The 24,946-nt window shown below is 36.6% G+C and overlaps 1 protein-coding gene across 1 annotated transcript in view; it reads right to left on the bottom strand.

Annotated features, from left to right (window-relative positions):
- Nucleotides 1-24,946, bottom strand: part of onecut — a 46,123-nt gene that overhangs the window by 451 nt on the left and 20,726 nt on the right. The window contains exons 2-3 of the mRNA XM_036375950.2: nucleotides 235-3,430; nucleotides 43-170 (exon numbers count right to left, since the gene is read on the bottom strand). Coding sequence (XP_036231843.1) covers nucleotides 43-170; nucleotides 235-3,322 — 3,216 coding nt within the window. The 5' untranslated portion in view covers nucleotides 3,323-3,430. The remainder of the gene's footprint in view (nucleotides 1-42; nucleotides 171-234; nucleotides 3,431-24,946) is intronic.

The raw sequence follows: 24,946 nt of genomic DNA, 5'->3' as shown, positions 1-24,946 counted from the left end.
ATTAAAAGCGCAACAATTCCTATATTAAAATTGTAAACTCACTTTGAATATTGCTTGAAGTGTTCGTCTCTGCAGATCAGTGAAGACCAGCCGCGGCTTCTTTGGTTGCGGCATATGTTCTATATGAGGCTCTTCTTTACGACGGCACACCCCATTTCCGCTTACACTACCTGTAATTTTAAAGGCAAAGTTGATAAACAAATTAAGACATACGGATGGTACATTTGTATTTACCACAATTGGAGATATTTGAAACGACAACGCTGTTAGTACTAGCACTAATTGAGTTGCTCACTGGGCCGCTATTATTGCTGATGCTGGTGCTGCTGCGTTGGGGTATCTGTGCTGCTGCCATCCGTAGGGCTGACATTCGTTGAAACTCTGGTTCTTGTAACCATTTGAACATACGTCGGAAAGTCTCGCGACCGGACTTGAGCTTTGACCAGGGCTTAGGGTTCCGCAGGAGATCAGATAGTGTACCTTGCGAACGACAAAGCACGCGCTGCGCAAATATTGCCTGCGGAATACTATATCGCTTCAATTCTGCAGATATGCGCTGTGCTAGCTCTTTAGTATTGATTTCCTCCACATCGCTACCGCTAGTGAGAGCACCACTCCCTCCACTTCCAGTGCCAGCACCGCCACTTACTCCCCCACTGCTACTACAGGTACTGCCACCGCCACCTGTTGTATTGCAACCACTAGATCCACTCGAACTGTTACTGCCATTGTTAATAGTAGTTACATGTTGAATATTAAGTTGTAATTGATGTTGTTGTTGATCACTTTGAAAATGCTGTTGCGAAAGTTGGCGCTGTTGCTGTCCCATATTACACAACAAATTGTTATTGTTAAGCAAATTTTGTCCACCTATTACACTAGAGAGACGCAAGTTACTGCTGCTAACATTTAAGCTGCAGTCACTGGTGACAGGATGTGACTGTTTGCCAATGTTGTGCTGTTGTGATGTTACAGTGACTAAATGTTGTTGTTGTTGCTGCTGTTGCTGTTGTGGATGCGCATGACTCATTGGTTGATGGATGGTTAAGAGAGTTGAAGCTGTACCCATCATATCATTTGGTGGAGGCGATGGTGTAAGCGATACTGCAACAGCATCTTGTTCCAGCCGTGAAATGTCAGCGATATCTCTATTGCCTAGCGAGGCAGCGGATAGAGTTGCCATTGCTCCATTTATGGGCGGCAATGTTACCACAGGTTGATTGGCCATACTACAGCTTCCAGGAGAATTTAACGATACTGAACCAGCTGATATGGAATGTGGACTCAAAATAGGGCTGTGCTGTAATTGCAAATGAGAACTTCGTTCACCGGATGCGGAGGAGGACGATGGCGTTGTAGTCACCAAAAGATCCCGTTGATGTATACTGTATGGTGATTCATAACCTGTTACAACAACACTTTCCCCAACCCCCGTTCCGTTACCACTAGTTACGGGTTGGGAAAGACATATAACCTGCTTTTGTGAATCAGACTGGTTAATATGAAGAGATGTTCCTCCAGTACTGAGACTGGTGTTACCGCAGACACTGCTAGAGATAATACCATCGCTAGTTGTTTTACAGGTAGACGACAGCGTAGGAGAGTGCAATTCAGTAGAATGACTGTATGCAGATTGTGGAGAGAGGGCACCACATGGGCTTGGCGATGCAGTATGTAGTTCACACGCAACCACCATGCTCGATATTGTATGCGATGGTGAGGTACCATAGTGGTGTGGTGGTGACATTGACATACCTATTGATGGTAGCTTATCATAAGAAGAATATGGAGATTGTCCACTAAGGCTGCTTAAACTCAGTCCACCCAGACTACCCTGGTGCGGCATCACAGCGAATGGCCCAACGCCGCTTGATGAGGAATTGCTATTACTACCAGCACCACCTCCAACACAATTACCACCGACACTCACACCACCGCCATTTATATGACCACCGTAAGCAAACTTATCGGACATTGTTGATATAGGTGGTAATGGTTGCAGCGGTGTCAATGTCGCATATGAAGATGTTGGGCTAAAGCTAGGCGGAGAAATGCGCTCATTCACCGACGTCAAAGTTTGATAAGAAGTCGGTTGCAGCGAGTTTTCATCTACAACACCTAGCTCTGGACTAAGCATATGAGAAGCCGAGTCGCGGGAATCGTCATGTTGCTGCACAATTACTGACAAAGTTTCATGATGCGATGTCTGATGATCACTTGTCTGTGGTGCAGACTGTTGCGTATTCCTGTGGTGGTTATTCGATACGCTAATCTGATGACCATGACGTGACTGTTGATGTTCATGTAAACTGTCATGGGAATGCTGCGACATCGAATTGCTGCCATTTCTACTACCTCCACCGCTCACATAGTGATGATGCAGCAATCGCTGTTGGTGCAATTCAACATGTTGGTGGTGATGTTGATTTAATGTCACCTCCACTGCGTCCGTTGAAAGATCATTAATCCCACCCACAGCAACGTCAACATCAATATGGGATACATCTAAGGTTCTACGATCGCTACAAGGATTTTCATCTCTTCGCTTACCAATCTTCTTAGTGCCCAAGTCATGCTTCTCTATTACAACCACTTTATCCTCCTGTTTAATATCAATAATGTTTGTCACAGTGCCAGAGTTTGGCGAAGAACAAACTGACAATTCATCGAGAATAACATCGGAGCTTACAAAATCCACAGAGCTGCCATCATGTAAACGATCTTTTTGATGTTGCTGGGTGCGATGCTGACTTTGGAGATTTTGATGTCGATTTGAAATTTGTAGCAGCTGTTGATGGTGTGATGTCACAAGCTGATGATGATGTTGGTGCTGATATAACTGATGATCGTTATTGTGTAAATGCTGTCTATTCACCTGCTGCTCATGTTGACTTTGAGCAGAAACAGTGGTTGGTGTTTGAAATGTCGAATGCACCGGACTATGACTAAGGCCATCAATAATTGTGCGTACCATTACGACCGGGCCAGCACCTTCCACGTCGGTGATGGTTCCATCACTGGTTGTTACCACTGTATGTGCAACCACATTATGATCGTCTATGATGACATTGTGGGCCGAGAGAACTGGAGCCGGTGAAGATGATGGCGTACGGTGCCCATCTATTAGCGCTAAATTTTGCGACAATGAGGGGTGATCCACGCTCACGCCAACATCGGACACACGTCGAGCAGACGCTGACGATGCAGTAGTTGTTATCAAACCGCTGTCGTCGACTAGTTGACTAGTGAGTGACTGCTGATCGATAATCTCGCTTATCGATGCCATTCTCATCTTGATAATTGAATTGCGTAAGTTTTTCATTTATGAATCTCATTCGCAACGTTTCATTAACCTATTCATTGGTAGAAACACATTATGATATTAACTTCATTTAACATCCAATAACACATTGCATAGTTTTAGGCATATCTGAAAGAAAAATACAAATACACACATATCAATTGCAGAGAATGTTAATAAATAGAGAAGGCGCAAATGTTAGCTGTACTAAAATGTTAATTACGATGAGGGAACATCAAAAACGCGGAAGTTCGAAAATAAAATTGCAACATCCTATTAATTTACGCAACGAACTACACCACTCTATAAGCAAAATGTATATACATACATATGCACAGATGTTCTTTGGTATGCGCATAAACAAAAATTAAAGTAATAAAATGGAGAATAATTGACTTATGAAAAGAAAATGTAAATAATGAGGGAAATAATAATGAAATTGGAATTAAAATATTATTGAATAAAAAAGGGTTATAAAAATAAAAGAAGAGTATATAAAAATATCTGATAGGATTTGAACTTAGGCAAAATATTTCACGTTGCAATAAACAAGTGTGCTATACAAGCAGCACCACATACGATATTCGTGCAACTTTGTCTAATCTGTGAACTCAAACCTTCCTTCATTCACATGTCCAAATATATTTGCATATATGTACACATATGTACATATGTCCCTCAATATGTCTTTCGCAAAAAATCAAACATTCGCGCAAGTGACAAAAAAACGTAGACGCACCATCATCGGCCAATAACATTCAAGCGAACTCGCGGCTTATTTTCTAAGTATTTCATATTACAACGACAATAAATTCATTCTTAAGGAACATGCGTCTGCTTCAAAGTAAAGTGCGTTCGGTTATAACTCTGCGCCGCGCTATTTTTTCTGTGCGCCTGGTAAACCACATTTGGTTTTCATATAAAGTTCCTACGCAAATGCGAAATTAAGTTTTTAAAATGAATGAATGAAATTGAATTTCAGTAAAACGAGAAAAATTCAATTTAACAATTTGACAGCCACCACTGAAAATCCTACCATCCCCCTCGCATTTGTAAGCTGCCCACAAGCTGCTTCTTCACAACATTTGCTAAAAATCAAAAATTGAAGAATTTGTCTGATGGTCCCTTCAGAAAGGAGAATTGGCAACATGACCTATTAGCGAACTAAAATAATATTTTAATATATTTCACATAATTCATTACATATGACATTAAATTATAAAATTTATATAAAATTGCCATTTATATGAAATCCTTTATTAATTCTATATATTCTAATCACAGTCCATATAGTACTTCTATATGATTACTTATTATCATTATTTCATAGTTTTTCGATTTAGCCCATTTTATCGAAAGACGACGCTATGAAAATGCAGCCCAATCGGTAATCGCAATATTTCAAAAGAGCATAAGTCAACTTTCAATAGCAAACCACTGCAAAAAGGACAAACGAGACAACATAGCTGACCGATATTGTCTTAAATTGTCGAATGAAACAAATTTTGTCAACTCCGCCACGATGCGCAAAATTCGGCGTTAATATGTATGCGAGCTCAGATGTATATATGTATGTTTGTCTACAAAGTCGTGATTTGGTTTTTTCAACAACAAAATGTCCGCGCAAACTCCCCGTTATTTCGTTGGCTTGCCACCATGCACAGAGGCGTGTCAAGTGAGGATCCGTAATATATTAATATGTTGCTTAATTTGTATTGAAAAATACTGATGCATTTATGACTTATTTTCGTAATATAATAATAATATACGTAAAAATATAAATACACATAAATTCATATTTATAATCGTTTTTAAAATAAATTCGATTAATAAAAATATATCTGATATAAATATGTAGCAGTGCGCCCCTGACCCCTTCTTGCCTGCGATCGTTCAACTTGCTTCTCGCAAAAAACAAAAAGTGTAGACAAAAGTCATTGTTTGTGCAGGGCAAGCAAGCGTCAGCGTATGTGTATTTAAGAATGTATGTGTGATTATCACATTTGTGTAAATACGCATAATAAGGATATATTCAAAAAACGTAAACATATTATCCTGAAATATTTTAATTATCTCAGGAAGTAAAATATGATATTAAAGTAATTGAATCGAGATATGCTTAGATTCCAATTAATAAAATAAAAAATTATATACAATTTAAGTTTCATAAGTTTTAGAATTCGAACGTATAGGCTCGTACTCGGATTGAGCTTAACTCCTTCACGTTTACAACCTAAGCCACCACAAAAGTGGAAACGCGATCGCTTAGCCACCGTTTTATTGTTATCCTTTGATCAATAAGCAATTGCTCACGCAACGCACATAAGTACATAAGTTGGAAAACTTGCCTATTAAATGTTTTTTTTATAATGAATTCTGGGGCTTTTACCGATAATAGGTATTTAAAAGGCTTTTCAAAATTATACATTTTGTCATATCATAAAAATGGAAAACATAAATCTAAATAGGTATGCAGAACGATTTTTCATTTAGGAATATTCGTTGTGTCTATTTATGGCATTTCGCACATTGTGTGGTATATTTTTCTTTTTCGAAGTTATATTTTTCGATGTTCCCTCATCTGGAATTACAAATTAGTACTCAAAAAGATTTCATTTAACATTTGCGTCTGCTCTATTCATTAACATTCTCTGATTAAAGTGCACACCTTGAATAGCAGCCTAAAAAAGCAATTTTGGGATGTAAAACGAATATACTGTATTATTGTTAAAAAATTTTGAAGATATATTTAAACATATTTTAGGAATAGGCAGAAAATTTTTTGAAGGAAAATTTTTAATATTTTTGAAGTGAAACTTTTTTGCGCTCGTTGGGTTATAATTCCAGTATCGAATGAAACGAAAAAGCGACAGAAAAAGGGAGGGGATGACGTGCGTGGTGGGTCAGTCGGACAGAAGGAGACATGGGAGAGAAACGAAAACACGACAGATTCGGAATAATGTTAATGTTAAAGTTAATGTTAAAGTTAATGTCAAAGTTAATGTTAATTCTCTCATTATTCTCTCTAAATTGAAAAAGTAGACTTGACGGGCACAGTAGCCCAACGAGCGAATATTTTATTATTGTCTGAAACATGGATAAACAATTAAGACGTTGTGGATGTGCCGAACTTCGATTGTGTCGTCCATTTCAAACGTCCCGATGTAAGAGCTGGTGGAGTAGATGTCTACCATAACTCCACTGACAGAATAAATATTGTCACTCCACATATGAATATGAATTTACAACAAATTAACTGGTTGGCTGCAGTTGACGATATTTGTGCGGCCGAATGTGTCATAAAAAGCGGACAGAGTGTGGCAATGATTGTTCTCTACATCACTCCGAACCAGAGAACTACGATATATTAAAATTCACACATAAAGTATTATTGACATATACTGCCTCTAGAGCAGCAGAAATAGGAGAAGATTTGCACAATATGCCAATGAGTTTAAGCGGTGATTTTAATCTCAATTTTGTCATGAAAGAAGTTCAACCACTTGTACAATTTTTATACTGTCGCAACACGTTGCTACAATTTTGTTCACCTAACGGTTGTTTGTATCACCTAAAACTAATCGAGTTTGATATAGGGTTATATATATATAAATGATCAGGATGAAGAGACGAGTTGAAATCCGGGTGACTGTCCGTCCGTCCGTCTGTGCAAGCTGTAACTTGAGTAAAAATTGAGATAATTTTATGAAACTTGGACTATTGCCACGACTACAAAACGACATTAATCAAAAACAAATAAATTGCCATAAATAAGCTCCACAATAAGATAAAAGACTTTGTATACAGGATCACATCAAAAAGGGGCATATGTCGTAAAAAAAAAATTTTTAAGTGGGCGTGGTCCCGCCCCCTAATAGGTTTAAAATGGATATCTCCTTAACTGTTAAAGCTATAATTACAAAATTCAATGAGGAAAAATTTTTTTAGCACCTCTATCGACAGTGTGAAAATAGCTGAAATCAGGTGACAACCCCTACCACTCCTCATATAACGGTACTGTTAAAAACTACTATCAAGCACTAAACAAGCCAGAGACATTAAATTGTATATCTGGTATGGTATAAGATGATTTTATAGGAACCACGTTCAAAATTAGATAGTGGGCGTGGCACCACAAACTTTTAGGTGAAAACCCATATCTTGGGATCTGCTTAACCGATTTCAACCAAATTCGATACATAACATTCCTCTCATATCTCTTTGCTATAATGAACAGATTAATGCGTTTAATGTATGCCACCTTGTGACCAAAAATTGTCTAAATCGAACCAAAACTGTTCAAGACCCTAGGTACGGAATATGTGGACCCCAGTGCCTATAGTTGACTTTTTACCGAAAATATCGGTCAATGTGTATGATATATAATTGAATTTCATATAATAAAATAAATAAATGAAAGTCTCGATAATAGTTAGTTTTTGTGTCAAAAATTTGTTAAATCGGATCAATACTTCCTTTAGTATAAAATTTTGCCAACACCTGAATTAATTTTCCGGGCTTTGATCCTTGCATTTGCGAGAGTATAAAATGTTCGATTACACCCGAACTTAGAACTTCCCTACTTGTTTTATTTGCAAATGTGGCCGTTTCTCTGCGATTTCAGCCTTTAGTCGATCCAAAATTGCACAGTAATAGTCGCTGTTGATGGTGGTTTCTTTTTGCAAAATGTCAACTAAAAATTCAGAAACCATTATATTAGGTGGGTGGGGCTCAGACCAAAGATCTAGACTAGTTTCATTCATATTCAACGTTAACACATATTTTAGAGAGTTAATGAATATTATTAATAATAAATACATATTACTTATAATAATATTATGTTCATTTCAGAAGAATATCACACATTTTGTTTTATTAATATTCTATATCACAGATTGACTGATGCAAAATATATAGCGTGAAGTGGAGAGTATAAACTCCTTATATTGGGTATATGGGGTCTATGGGAAGTATAGACCTAATTTTATCCAGTTTTGGCCCCATAGTAATAAATGAAAAAGATACCCTCTGAAAAATATTGATCTGATTCGACCCATTTTTGGCACATCATTATCAAGAACGATTGTCTCTGAATTTCAATAATATATCTCAGGGTGTAAAATTTAATATCTCTTAAATTAATGTGTTATTGCACTCTTAGGAGTTTTCAATACAACCGTTATATGGGAGGTAACCATGGTTACCATCTTATTTCAACAATTTTTAAAGTTTATAAAGAGGGGTTTGTCTTGTGTTCAGTAAAGTTGGTAGATTTTGTTGGGTTTATGGGATAGGTATCTCCCTGTATAATTACAGTTTTGTATCTTAGTATGGACCTGAACTATTTCTCTTTATAGTTTTGCGATTAGTGGCATTTAGTGAACGTGGCATCAGTAACCCGGATTTCAACACGTCTCGTCATCTAGATCACTAACACAAACCACCATATTTATTATAATACAGCTATAGGAGGGTAGTTACCGATATTACTATATTTTCCAAGCGAATAGCTTAGTAAAATTGTTATAGTTAATTTTTTTAGACATCTTACGCTAATGCCGCTATAAGCGACATAAGCTCAGGAGAACTTATGGAGTGATTTATTACAATAGCTTAATTATTAACCGATATGTTCACACATACAAGTAGCATCGAAAGGAGGGTCGAAAACTCTGTGTATGTGGGAAAGACCAAGAACATTTTCCACGCTTATATCAGCATTGTGACCAACTGAACAAGTGAAAAAAATGGTCACGTCATTGATCATATTAAGAGAAAACTTATTTTATACAAAACCACGAAGGCGGCTCTCCCATTTATAGGAAGAAATTGTCCCCGACCTGCGGAGAGAACAAAGTATCGGGGCTAGAAACTTAATATTGACGAAAGAGCAAAGAATACATCGGTATTCATATACTACTGCAGAGAAATCATTTGTAAAATATAGGGCTTTTCATCAAAAATATATATACTCGGCTATATGAAACCCGAGTAAACAATATAATGTTTCATGGAATTTTTCTTAATCAATTAACGTCGAGTGACCCCTGTACATAGGAAAAAGGACAACCCAGAAGCATGCAACAACATCCTAATGGGAAGCTGGACATCATTATTGCTAGATGTATTTTAATTTTTTACTGTTATAAAAATTTACAGAAAATATTAATTGTTATTAAAAAACCAGAAAAAATTGCTGTAAGGAATATTTCAAATTTTTAGCATTCATAAAAGGTGACAAGTGAAATAAGTTAATTGTTATTATAAAAAACACATAAAATTGTTTTAAGAAATATTTCAATTCTTTACAGTTCATAAAATTGTACAAGGAAAAAAAAGATAGTTTTTATTATAGAATATAGACAATATAATTTTTTGCAAAATGCCAGACACAGCAGAAGAGTTAAACGAGCAACTAAATCAGATGAGAATAGATTACTATCCGACCACACATTGGTTAAATCCTCCTACCCTTAATCCCACTTTAGTAAACACAATAGTCAGAGAGGTGCTTGAAACGATAAGCACACAGAATGAACCTATCCTTTTAACTATGACTAATGCATATACATTAGAGGGCTGAACGGCATTTACCACGTCTCCTCAACATGGGAGGACCGACAAGCTTGCTTCAAGCCTTACATCTGTGTCAAAAATTAGACAATAGGATACAGAATGAATCTTGCGAATAACACGCATAAACCAAATAACCAACCTTTACCACGACTTCATCGACATAATTCTTTTAATAACAGCACAGTCTTTTACCCAGAACTAACGTATTCTTATTCGCCTAAACAAAACTTCGACAAACCTTCATTTTGTCGTCAACCAAATCGTTATCCCTAATACTCCTGTGCTCCTTCCGCCTACCGAACTCAGCAACCCACCGTTACATGAAATAATTGTATTTAACAAAATAATCAAGGCTTCGCATTAAGATTTAATAACTACGCAAATAAGCCTTTTACTTTGATAAGATTAAGAAATCAATTCAATACTTCTTTCAATAACGGACCGAACTTGCCATCAAAATCACCGACACTGATGGAAGTGGACCATTCATTACATTCAAGATAAGTTAACACCAAATGGCATTAATAAACGAAATAGATTGCAAAGTCGAAGAACTTCTCGCTAACGGAATAATATGGAGATCGAAATTTTCATATAACCCCCCAATATGGATCGTTAACATAAAAACAGAACGAAGTATTGAATGGTTATCGATTATCGCAAACTTAATTCGGTTACAATCCCCTATAAACACCCTATACTTGAGATTATTGAAAGAGACATTTAAAGAGTGGGTTTCACCAGATTCCACTTCGTGAATCAGATATAGAAAAAACGCATTATCCGTAAACAACGAAAAGTATGAATTTCTCCGATTCCCTTTCGGTCTTAAAAATAATCCAGCTACATTCCAAAATGCACTAGATGGCATTATTCATCAACAGGTACCAGTAAATTGTTAGCTATGTTTACATATATGATGTAATAATATTCGGTAAAAATACGGAGGAACACTTTAGAAATATAGAATTAGTATTTTAAACCTTAGAAAATGCAAATATAACAAGTAAGGAAGGGCTAAGTTCGGATGTAACCGCACATTTTATACTCTCGCAAAGTCAAATGGTATACTCGTTTGAGATTTCTTTGTGGATTGACTGATATTCTCGGTAGAAGGTCAACTATAGGCACTGGGGTCCACATATTTAGTACTTAGCGGCTTGAACAGTTTTGGTTCGATTTAGACAATTTTTGGTCACAAGGTGGCATAGTTTAAACGTATTATTCACGCAAAGTTTTACCCCGATACAATCATTGTAGCTTGATTTGCATACTGGAAAGGGAAAGAATCAAATATAATTTAAAATGGTGTTATATAGGAAATAGGCGTGGTTGTAATCCGATTTCACCCATTTTCCCACTATAACATAGAGATATGAAAATAGTGTCATGTACTGAATTTGGTTGAAATCGGTTGAGCAGATCCCAAGATATGGGTTTTCACCTAGAAGTGGGCTGTGCCACGCCCACTGTCTAATTTTGAACGCGGTTCCTATAAAGTCATCTCATACCATCCCAGAGATAAAATTTAATGTCTCTGGCGTGTTTAGTGCTTGATTTAGCGCGCTTTTAGAAGTTTTTAAAAGTACCGTTATACGGGGATTGGGCGGAGTTGCCACCCGATTTCAACTATTTTCACACTGTAGGTAGAAACATTTGCTTCCAGTGAATTTTGTTATTATAGCATTAGCGGTTTAGGAGATATGCACATTAAACCTATTAGGGGCGGGACCACGCCCACTTTAAAAAAAAATTTAACTGCAGATGCCTCTCCCTAATGTGATCCTGTGTACCAAATAACAGTCTTGTATCTTATTGCGGAGCTTAGTTATGGCAATTTTTTTGTTTTTGAACAATAGCGTTTTGTGGGCGTGGCTGTGATCCGATTACGCCTATCTGCAATACCAACCGTCTCACGGTACCAAGAAACGTGTCACACCAAGTTTCATAAAGATATTTCAATTTTTACTCAAGTTAGAGCTTGCACGGAAGGACGGACAGACAGTCACCCGGATTTCAACTCGTCTCTTCATCCTGATCATTTATATATACATAACCCTATATCTAACTCGATTAGTTTTAGGTGATACAAACAATAGTTAGGTGAACAAAACTATTATAATCTGTAGCAACAGGTTGCGAGAGTATAAAAATCCAATTAGATAAACGTGCATTCGAAAAGGGATAAAAACTATTTCCAAAAAGATAGAAACGGTAGCTAAATTTACGAAAAAATCTTAAGGAACTAGGAAGCTTTTGCAACCGCCCTATCGCAAGATAGTAGACCAATAACTTTCGTTTGGAGATTTTTAAGCAAGGCTGAAGAGCATTATGCTACCAACAATGGCGTAGCTACCTTGGATGGCACCCGGTGCGGAAGTTGGTGGTTGACACCAAGGAAAGTAAAAAGCAATAAATGTTATATGATAAAGAACATGGCTCATTTATTATTTATAATATTGAAGAAATAACAAAACACAATAATAACTAAGCAGAAAAGAAATTGTTATACAATTAAAATTTCTTCTTTCTAGCTTTGGCAGCTGCAAACTCAGCAATAACTTCATCAAAATTTATATTTTGTATTGCCTCGTGTTCGATGGCTAATATACCAAGATTGCCTAGCCGCGGTGGATCATTGTTGCCCGCAAATAGTTTTTTATTAATTTTAATTTACCGAAACTCCTCTCACATGAAGCTGCGGACACGCAAACCGTCATGAACAATTTCAGTGCAATAATAAGATTTGGAAGAGCTTCTGTAAAATCACATTCTACAATAAACTTTAAAAAGTCTAGAGACACCCAATCAGTAACTAAGCTAGTGCCAGTGGAGGAATCCCCGAAAAAGAAATTTTTGTGCTAGCGATTTATTTTTGAGAGACCGGGTGGGTGTCACGCCAAAAAAGGTGACACCCGGTGCGATACCCCTCCCCCTCCAACCCAAGCCATAAAACACCAATAGTAAGATGAAGCGATGGAAAGCAATCCTAGTAGAGTATAATTATGAACTAATTTACAAATAATCAATAAACACACACCAACAATTCATAGCGATGAAAGCTCTTGTCATAATTTAATCCCTTATACAGAAATTCCATTATTGTTTCGCAAAATATCTTCCACGGAAAATCTTCATACGAAATTTAAGATAATTTTCACAATATCACATACATAATTACCACCAAGAACCGGAACCAGAGTACAATGAACAATTACTTGTTTCTTACATGAAACGATACCTTAATCCATCTATTATAAATAGGATTCACACAGAAAAAAGTATAATGGGTACGATTCCAAATGTTTATCTCATTTATTTTAGTAATGTTAACAACCGAAAAACCTAAAAATTAGTTGAAGACATTAGCAACGAACAAGAACAGACGAACGTCATATTGAAGGAACACCTATGAGCACATAGGAATGCGACTGAAAATAAAACAAAAATTCTCGAAGAAAAGTATTTTCCCGGTATGTTAAATAATATAAGACGAATTATAGCCACCTGATATAGACGTTAAAAAACCCCTAAGAGATATTATATTTTTCTTCGGAGTACCAAAAACCAAAGTTTTTGACAATGAACCATCTTTTAATTCAGTCTCATTTATATAATGGTAGACGAGTTAGGAATAGTTGTTTACACTACTCCTCCCTACAAAAGCCTAGCTAATGAACAAGTGGAAATATTCCCCATAAACAAAAACGGAGAAACATTCCACAACATTAAAAACCGGTAGACTTATTTTTTCATATAAATGTTACATTTATCCCCGACGACATAGGAAGAACTAGACAAAGTAACCTACAAAAAATAAGTTCAGAAACATAGCAAGGATATCGAACACCACAATATGAATAAGCAAGAAATAAAAACATATCTATCAGGACAAGTAATTTTATTAAGAAAAATAGGAAAATAAAAACTAAGTTAAATAAACCTTACACTAAGGAGATAGTTAAAGAAGAAAGAAATAGTACCGTACTAACTGAAAAAGGCCAAATAATTTATAAAAGTAGGATACGCAATTAAATGAGTAACGACATTCTTTTCCAGACTTTTAGTACGCTATGCCTGGCGGTAGTGCAAATACTCGATTATTCACTCACAACTTATTACAGTAGAAAAAGGAACAGCTAGACAACAAACAGGAACATTCTAAATAATAATAGACGAAACTGACATAGGAAGATACACGGAAACCTTTGACCATAAAAAAATCCCAACTACTATATTTCAACTATTAACATAAATATAAACTCAACTTAACAATTTTAAAGTATAAAAGAAAGAAAAAAAATGAATAAAATTTCTGGGTATTGTATGGAAGTGGATGGCAGAAAGTCCAGATCATGAAGACTACGTAATAACACGAATGTCAAGTAAAATAAATAATGTCTTGTAAAATACCAATAACAAAGTACTAATTAATAAACTCACAATAGACAAAATTGTTGCAATAACTTATATTACAAATAACATAACTAAAACAAGTAGGGAAGTTCTAAATTCGGGTGCAAGCGAACATTTTATACTCTCGCAACTTGCAAGGCTCAAAGCCCGGGAAATTACTTCAGGCGTTGGCAAAATTTTATATTAAAGGAAGTATTGACTCCATTTTTGACACAAAAACTTACTATTATATTATCGAGACTTTCATTTATTTATTTAATTATATGAATTTCAATTATATATCTTACACATTGACCGATATTTTCGGTAAAAAGTCAACTGCACTGCAGTTTTGGTTCGATTTAGACAATTTTTGGTCACAAGGTGGCATACTTTAAACGCATTATTCACGCAAAGTTTTATCCCGATACAATCATTGTTGCTTGATTTGCATTGTGGAAAGTGAAAGAATCAGATGGAATTTACAATGGTGTTATATGGGGAAAATGCGTGGTTGTAATACGAATTTTGCACTATAACATAGAAATATGAGATGAATGTTATGTACTGAATTTGGTTGAAATCGGCTAAACATATCCCAAGATACTGTCTAATATTGAACACGGTTCCTATTAAGTCATATCATATCACCCCAGAGGTAAGACTTAATGTCTCTGGCGTGTTTAGTGCTTGGTTTATCACGCTTTTAGTAGTTTTTAACAGTACCGTTATATGTGGCGTTTTTTGTGGCATGGCAGTGGTCCGATTACGCCCATCTGCAATACCAACCATCTTACAGTACCAAAAAGCATGTGTACCAAGTTTCATAAAGATATCTCAATTTTTACTTAAGTTAGAGCTTGCACAGACGGACGGACGGATAGACAGTCACCCGGATTTCAACTCGACTCTTCATCCTGATCATTTATATAACCGCATATCTAACTCTATTAGTTTTAGGTGATACAAACAACTATTAGGTGAACAAAACTATTATAGTCTGTAACAACACGTTGCAAGAGTATAACTATACAAAATAGAAAACATTTAGTAATTATTCTTACAGTTAAAATACAAATTAGAAATAATTAAAGAATAAGTTGTAAATATCGCATACGCAATACATTGGGCAAGAGCCAATATAATAAATTCGTTTATATTGTCAAAGGAAGTAATAGATATTGTACGAAAAATAATAGACAAAGATGTAAATTTAGATGTAGCTCTAAAAATTATATTATAAGCCTTCGAACCGTGGATAACTAAATTTATAAAACAGTAGATATAAGAGCTGTATTAAATAATAGAAGAATTAATAAAAACAATCATAATACAATTTTAAATTGCGAAAAGACAAACTGTGGAATAAAAAACAATTGTAAAATATATAATCCTTGAAAATATGTTTGAATAATCAAGTAGTAGATTTAAATAATTACTTATGTATCGCCTGAAAAGTTGTTTGCCAAACTGCACGAATATCAATAATCAACATATCTCAAACCTAAAGAAAGTGGGAGTACCAGGAATTATTTTTCTAAATAAACTCAACAGCAAAGTTTTCCGCAACACTAAATGATACATTCATAATTTTTTACACCAATGCAAAGATTCAAATTAACGGAAAAACATTTTACAACAAAGCAAGGACACAAAGTAAACCACTATCAGCTATTCTACAACCTTCATTCGCACCAACCAATATCGGAGAAAGCTGAAGATGCTGAAGAAACTAAACTTCAAGAACAAAAAGGAAGTAACTGGATAGAAACAGCAAATATAAGAAGCACGCAACCATCATCATCTTAATTACTTTTCTAAAAATGATGGCCTTAGTTTTCGAAAATTACATTATAAAGAATTCACAGAAAATCAATTAATCGAGTTATGATAACCGGCAATCGATGGACTCAACCAAATTTTCGACGGGGGGGTTAGTTAGCACGTCACACATTTAAAAAGATTTATATCGTACGATAGAAAGTAATGCGAGCACATACACCGCGTGCAGTACGAAACTGTGGGCAGCACAAGGTCAGCGAGTCCCATCCCCGTTGCAGCGGCAACTTAAGTTTAGAGTTAAGAATAATTAATTGTATCTTCTTGTTCATATTCTGGATACAATAAAGGAGCATAGCTCCCGAAAAAGATTTTTTTATAAAAACTACAACAAAAGTTTTTAACTTACACACTCTACAATGTATGGCTCCGTTTGGTTGAGTTTATGCTACATGCGTAGGATAAAAAAATCTGATTGCAATTCATTGACGCTTTCGTCACATAATGATTATTGAATTCCCAAGCAATATTTTTAACACCTGAAGATATTCTCGCGGCAAATTGCGAGAATATAAAATGTTCTGTTATACCCGAACTTAGCCAGCCAATATGCGATGCGATTCAGCGGACGTCGTTGTGGACAATAATTGACGCTGCACCGCTCACCAACAAGTTCGGTTACATTTGAACGAAAATATTGGATAAATAAATCCCGAGTCTTGTTCTCTTACTTCTTGTGCCGTAGTGGAGTAAGGGCGTGCCCACATACACATAGTCGATAGCTAGAATAAATCAAATCAATTCAGTACTTCCTCTAGCCCCCATACACTAATATTACATAATGATTTTCAAGCTTCCAGTTGACTTTATACCACATATATACATATGTCAATATGAACTATAATTTAGTATTAAATATTAAATTTCACTAATATAATGTTTAATCATCAGTGTTATTCATTTTATGTATGTCAAAATTTACATATTTACATGATCAAATTTGACTTAACAAGGCTCTCAAAACACTTCGATGTTTTCCTTTGAATCAATAATTACTTTTCAAAGTGCTTCAACGGCAAATCGAAACAAGATAATTTCCCTAATGCAGAAGGTTACTGGATTATAATTTCTGGTATACCGACATACACCATATTTTTAATGTAATAACTGTTCAAGTATTACTCAATTTTTTGACTTAAAGAATTAGAGGTAAGAAGGACTTTCAAAACCCCGATTTTTTTCATTTTCGTAAAGTATAATATCTTAGAAATATTTAAAAGTATTTTTTTGAACTGGTGAGCACTAAAACTCGAAAACCGCTCGGTAGATTTCATGTAAAACCAGTGGCTGATTGAAGGTCACCACAAAGAGCTGGATCAATACCATTTCTTTAAAAATTATCATCTTTTTTTTAATTTCTGTCAAGTCAAATCGAAACCTTATTCAAGATTGCTATGTTTTTAATTTCAGAAAGAAATTAAAATTGCAATTTATTCATGTCTGTACACATTACCCTATAGATCGAAAAATTAACATAAATAAATGACAAACAACGACGTTCATAAGAATTGAAGATTAAAAATAAATCTGAAATTATTCACTATATACAGGGTGCCATTTCCGTCTACATTTCCCTTTACAGACCATATAAAGTATATGAGCTGAGTTGATTTAGCCATGTCCGTCCGTCCGTCTGTCCGTCTGTATATACGCGAACTAGTCCCTCAGTTTTTGAGATATAGATCTGAAATTTTGAACACTTCTTTTTCTCCCCAAGAAGCTGCTCATTTGTCGGAACCGCCGATATCGGATCACTATAGCATATAGCTGCCATGTAAACTGAACAATCGGAATCAAGTGTTTGTATAGAAAACTTTTCCATTTGACGAGGTATGTTCACGAAATTCGGCATGGGTTATTGCTAGAAGAAGTAATGCAATCTCCGAAGAAATTGTTCAGATCGGATCACTATAGAATATATCTGCCATACAAACTGAACGATCGGAATCAAGTACTTGCATGGAAAACTTTTTCATTCGACGGGGTATGTTCACAATATTTGGCATGAATTTTTGCTAGAAGAAGTAATGCAATCTCCAAAGAAATTGTTCAGATCGGATCACTATAGCAAATATCTGCCATACAAACTGAACGATCGGAATGAAGTACTTGCATGGAAAACTTTTTTATTCTACGAGGTATGTTCACAATATTTGGCATAAGTTTTTGCTAGAAGAAGTAATGCAATCTCCGAAGAAATTGTTCAGATCGGATCACTATAGCCTAATATTATGAGATTGTTATGAATAGTGTTTAATGTGTCACTATTCAGTGGCCGAAGATCGCCGGAAGACTGGTTGACGGGAAGTGAAAAAACCGAATGAAGGGTTAGGCCTCCAATTCCAAATGCTGCTTTGCCAGTGGGTGCGCAGAGTAACACCTTGGCTGTTTCGGGGTTGGTTCCTGGTACACTATTAGCTCGCAATGTCAACGATATATAGTGATATATAGTCGTTATAAGCCCACTCCAGGACCGCCTTCGACATATTCGAAGAAGATTTTCCTTTTTCTGATATGCATTACATGAGCGAAGTATTCCCTCTGTTTGCTGTTAAATGACTGCACGATTACCAGTAAATCGTCTTCTAATATTAGAGGTGGGAGTTTAATTAATCGAACCGCCTCTTCCTCTGTGTGGTTGTGCTCTTGAAAAACATTAATATCTCCTGTTTGCTCTGGAACGGCTAGAGCCCTGAATTCGGGATCTAAAAGTTATGAGGCAGCTCGATCATCAGCTGTTTCTTCCGCATCAGCATACTCCTGACCACCTGGATTTAGTTCCTTCTCCATCTTCCATTTCAAGCTGTACATTTTCCTGACGGGCATTAAGCAGGTCTCTTACTTCTGCCTCATCTGCAGGATCCGCAATAAATTGCACAGTTTCCCCGTTTCCAACATTTGCTAGCCAATCACTTGACATTTGTATATTATGCTTGACGTAGAGCTCCGTACTCAGCAAATAGTTTAGTGCCTCCAATATATTTGCTGGTCGCACTGTTTCCGTCGTAAAATTTTGCTCATATTTCAATCAACGTTTCAAGGGCACTTGAATAATATGGCTGTTGTCAAATGTTCGTGGGAGCATGGTGACAGTCTCTACAACAGAAATCGGGATATTCACCACTGCTCCACGAATAGCGCATTGTCGTTCATATCTTAAGGAGATGATGCGCATAAATGGGATCCTCAGTCTTTCTTCCAGACACGTTAAATCCTGAAGGCATTTAGGAATATCAGGAAATTCCAATCCTTCCGAGAGGCAGATATTTGGTATCATGCCTTTCCTAATATGTGTTGCAAAAGTTGTACTTTTGGTTCGAAAACGGAAATTTTGATGATAGATAAAACACTTTTCTAGCATCTTCTGAGCGCGTAAATTTTGTTGAAGTCTGACGCTTTTCTAGTTTTTTCACTTGGTGAGGGAACCAAGTGCCACCGCAACACACGCATATTTCAGTGGTACATATCAAAGATATTGGAAGCTCGACGTTGACGTTGACGTTCTTGTTCTTCTAGCTGTACATCAGGAGAAAAATCACGACGTCTTCTTATATTCCTCCTGGTTTGCCTTTCGCTTTCTAACTGACGATTTGCGGGGTACTCTTTCCAACGTTGATTCCTGCTCGTTTGCTAGTTGTTGCCTGGTTTGCTGGCGGGTCACACTTCTTTGAGAAGAATTTAAAATTTGCTCACGACGTCTTCTTATTGGATCTTCTCGACGACTTCTCCGCAATGCTGTATCTCGTTGCCTCTCTTCTTCTCTTATTATTGGATCCGGATCCAAGCGCCTGTTTGAATGACCCATTGTGTTGCGCTCCTGCTCCGCTGCTCTATATTCCGGATTGATTCTCCTATTTAAATGTTCCGCGGTGTTGCATTCCTGCTCTTCAGTTCTATATTCCGGATCCAAGCGCCTGATCGAATGTCCTATTGTGTCGCGCTCCTGCTCCGCTGCTCTATATTCTGGATTCAAACGTCTATTTGAATGACCTACTGTATTACGCTGCTGCTCTGTGAAGTAGGTTCTGTCGTCTAACACAATTTTCAACTTATTGTCCCAATTAATTTTTGGCAGATATAAGATAATTTTTATTGAAAGCTCAAATTGGACAGTATAAATAACTAATTAATCTGATTTGTTTATAATATATTATTTGATAAATAAGACTAAGGGTCAAAAATATTATTTAATTAACCATAAAATAAACAAATCCCTAATTATTCAAGATATATTATTATTTATTAATAATAATAGAGAACTACCTTTGTAAAGATAATTATTCAGTTTTAAAACCCTAATTAACTGATGGGTAGGTACAAAACAAAATTTAGGTAGGAAATAAATAGTTCGAAACGTAGGTAGAAAACATAACCTAGGTAAAGCGGCATTACTTTTGTAGTTAACGCCTTAATATTTCAACTAAAATTCATTGATGAAATTTGGCATGGCTTATTGGCCACGGTAGCAATAAAATATCCTAAGAAATTTTTCAGATCGGCCTACTGTATCACATAGTTGCCGTACAAACTGATCGATCTAAATAAATTTGTAAAGTAGAAAATTATGTTAAGAATATATACATAAGAGTAAGGAGCAAAATATTAATTACTTACCCATAAAATAAATAAATCCCTAATTATTCAAGATATATTATTATTTATTAATAATAATAGAGAACTATCTTTGCAAAGATAATTATTTAGTTTTAAACCCCTAATTAACTGATGGGTACAAAACAAACCCTACTTGTAGGTAGAAAAGTAGGTAGGAGTAAACATAGTTTGCAAATTAGGTAGAAAGTATAATATAGGTAAAAACGAACCTCTACAATGCACTTTCTGTAGTTAACACATTAGTATTCCTACGAAAGTTGCTTGATGATACCAAGAAGGGCAAAAAATTTTACAAATGTGAAGTCGGGCTCTATAACATTCAATAAATAGCACCCAAAGCATCGGATCACTTCAGTTTACGCGAGCAGCTTAACCTTTCAACAAGGCAAATAACTTTCAAAATCAACGAAAAAATCCTTTTTTAAATAGTACGCATTCTTTTAATTATATTATTATTACTTAATTTATTAATATTTAAGTATATTTTTTATTTGTATAATATTTTTAAATAATTTTTATAAAATAAATGCCAAGAGTATATAGGCAATCGCAGTAACAAAAACGTCGAAATCCTCTGAATCGAAGCCGACGACAATATAGTTAAAATTTGGAAAATAATAGACAAAGGAAGCTGACTATATTGCAGAATTACGCAGCTCAAATTTCGAGTACCGCAATGAGGAGAGAACTAGTGATAGTTCTGCACGTTCCACTAGACGACAGAACCTACTTCACAGAGCTGAAGAGCAGCAGCGTAATACAGTAGGTCATTCAAATAGACGTTTGAATCCGGAATATAGAGCAGCGGAGCAGGAGCGCAACACAATGGGTCATTCAAACAGGCGCTTGGATCCGGATCCAATAATAAGAGAAGAAGAGAGGCAACGAGATACAGCATTGCGGAGAAGTCGTCGAGAAGATCCAATAAGAAGACGTCGTGAGCAAATTTTAAATTCTTCTCAAAGAAGTGTGACCCGCCAGCAAACCAGGCAACAACTAGCAAACGAGCAGGAATCAACGTTGGAAAGAGTACCCCGCAAATCGTCAGTTAGAAAGCGAAAGGCAAACCAGGAGGAATATAAGAAGACGTCGTGATTTTTCTCCTGATGTACAGCTAGAAGAACAAGAACGTCAACGTCAACGTCGAGCTTCCAATATCTTTGATATGTACCACTGAAATATGCGTGTGTTGCGGTGGCACTTGGTTCCCTCACCAAGTGAAAAAACTAGAAAAGCGTCAGACTTCAACAAAATTTACGCGCTCAGAAGATGCTAGAAAAGTGTTTTATCTATCATCAAAATTTCCGTTTTCGAACCAAAAGTACAACTTTTGCAACACATATTAGGAAAGGCATGATACCAAATATCTGCCTCTCGGAAGGATTGGAATTTCCTGATATTCCTGAATGCCTTCAGGATTTAACGTGTCTGGAAGAAAGACTGAGGATCCCATTTATGCGCATCATCTCCTTAAGATATGAACGACAATGCGCTATTCGTGGAGCAGTGGTGAATATCCCGATTTCTGTTGTAGAGACTGTCACCATGCTCCCACGAACATTTGACAACAGCCATATTATTCAAGTGCCCTTGAAACGTTGATTGAAATATGAGCAAAATTTTACGACGGAAACAGTGCGACCAGCAAATATATTGGAGGCACTAAACTATTTGCTGAGTACGGAGCTCTACGTCAAGCATAATATACAAATGTCAAGTGATTGGCTAGCAAATGTTGGAAACGGGGAAACTGTGCAATTTATTGCGGATCCTGCAGATGAGGCAGAAGTAAGAGACCTGCTTAATGCCCGTCAGGAAAATGTACAGCTTGAAATGGAAGATGGAGAAGGAATTAAATCCAGGTGGTCAGGAGTATGCTTTACAGGAGGACTCTACAGACATATATGTGCCGAGTGTGCTGAAGCACTACTCTCAAAGGCCCGATCAGGAAGAACTATGCTTAGCAGATTTTGCAACATGGTTCAGATTTTGCAAAGCAAACAGAAATGTTTCTGATAATAACGAAGAAGGAAACGAGGATGACACGACAGCTGCACTTCCAATGGCATTAAAGGATGGATCAGGATTTTTAAGGAAAAGGAAGCAAGCCCTTATTCTGCGTTGGAAACGTTTTAGCGTTGAAAGTTCAAGAGCCGATTTCTTTAGAGAAACCGCCATGATGTTTCACCCATGAAGAAATGAGGAAGCAGACTTATTAAATAATGACGTCGAGAGTATTTGCAATGCACACAAGTAGCAAATTGAGCAGAATAAGGTCAAATATGACAAATTTTCATCGAACGAACTAGAAAGGATTTTGGAAAACCTTCATGTTACGGCGGAAGAAACAGCTGATGATCGAGCTGCCTCACAACTTTTAGATCCCGAATTCAGGGCTCTAGCCGTTCCAGAGCAAACAGGAGATATTAATGTTTTTCAAGAGCACAACCACACAGAGGAAGAGGCGGTTCGATTAATTAAACTCCCACCTCTAATATTAGAAGACGATTTACTGGTAATCGTGCAGTCATTTAACAGCAAACAGAGGGAATACTTCGCTCATGTAATGCATATCAGTAAAAGGAAAATCTTCTTCGAATATGTCGGAGGCGGTGCTGGAGTGGGCAAGAGTCGGCTATATATCACTATATATCGTTGACATTGCGAGCTAATAGTGTACCAGGAACCAACCCCGAAACAGCCAAGGTGTTACTCTGCGCACCCACTGGCAAAGCAGCATTTGGAATTGGAGGCCTAACCCTTCATTCGGTTTTTTCACTTCCCGTTAACCAGTCTTCCGGCGATCTTCGGCCACTGAATAGTGACACATTAAACACTATTCATAACAATCTCATAATATTAGGCTTATTATAATTGACGCAATTTCAATGGTTGGAGCAAAGAAGTTTGCATATTTAGATTGTAGACTAAAGCAAATTTTCAGGAGCAGCGCTTACTTTGGAGGCATACCAATTATCGTGTTTGGTGATTTACAGCAGCTGCCGTCAGTAGGAGATCGATGGATATTTGCACCGAATAGGAATGATCATTACATTACAATTACAGGAACACCGCTTTGGGATAAATTTACTTGGGTACTTTGAGCTCACTGAAATAATGCGCCAGCGTGAAGATCAATCATTTGCCATCGCTTTAAATACCATGTCAGAGGGAAATATGACACACGCTGACATCCAATTAATCAAAAGCAGGGAAAAGACCTGTAATAAGATACCAAACGATGCCATCCATCTATTTTATTCAAATGCTGGAGTAAATAATTTTAATTTAACCAAACTGGCGAACACGATGACCGAGGAGTTCATTTCGACTGCGAAGGATACAATTAAGTCAAGTTCCCTAACAGAACGTAGAAGGGCAAACATTTTAGAAGCTGTGAAGTCTTTTAAGCCATCGAAAACACAAGCAATGCTTAATACATTGCAGCTCAAGACTTCGATCAAATATATGGTGACAGTCAACATAAGCATAAGTGATGGTCTCGTCAATGGTGCTACGGGAGAACTAATGCAGTTTGATTCCGAATCACATGTATCTGAAATTTCAGAGTTGGAAGCTTTGCACGTTCTAAGCAGCCTCACAGTCGCAATGCAGATTGGACACCAATCATGAGCGTGGTCCGATCATTCCAATACAAGCAAAATGAGCAAATAACCATAGAACGTAGACAATTCCTCGTCATTCCAGCCATCACGATACATAAAAGTCAGGGTGGAACATACACACAAGTTGCTGTATATCTAGAGGGTAGAGTTAGCAGATCAGCTTTATATGTAGGATGTAGCAGAGCCACAAGTGCCAATGGATTATATATAATTGGGACATTTTCTCCACCGAACCCATTTGGACCCCAGGATCCAATTAAAACTCAACTTAATAGATTGCAGGCAGAAGGAGCATTGACGACATGCCTCAGATTTTTGGCTGAAAAATCGGAACAACGCCTGGATATTTATTATCAAAATGTAAGGAGCCTAAACAAGCATATTGAAGATATCAGATCAGACAAGCTGATTTGTTCTGCTGATATTCTGTGCTTTGCCGAGGCCTGGGCCTTACCTCAAGAAGAATTCTAACTGAACAATGTAATAAATCAATAGTCCTTGGTGACTTTAACATATGTCGCCTAACAGCAACTGACGATTTGGAGGCTCGATTACAACAGTTAGGATTTCAATCTTCATTGGCTAAGGTCGCCAC

The sequence above is a fragment of the Bactrocera oleae genome, chromosome X, assembly GCF_042242935.1.
Source record: "Bactrocera oleae isolate idBacOlea1 chromosome X, idBacOlea1, whole genome shotgun sequence".
Taxonomy (NCBI): domain Eukaryota; kingdom Metazoa; phylum Arthropoda; class Insecta; order Diptera; family Tephritidae; genus Bactrocera; species Bactrocera oleae.
Note: the sequence above shows the minus strand (reverse complement) of the source record. Positions and strands in the feature narration are given on the sequence as shown.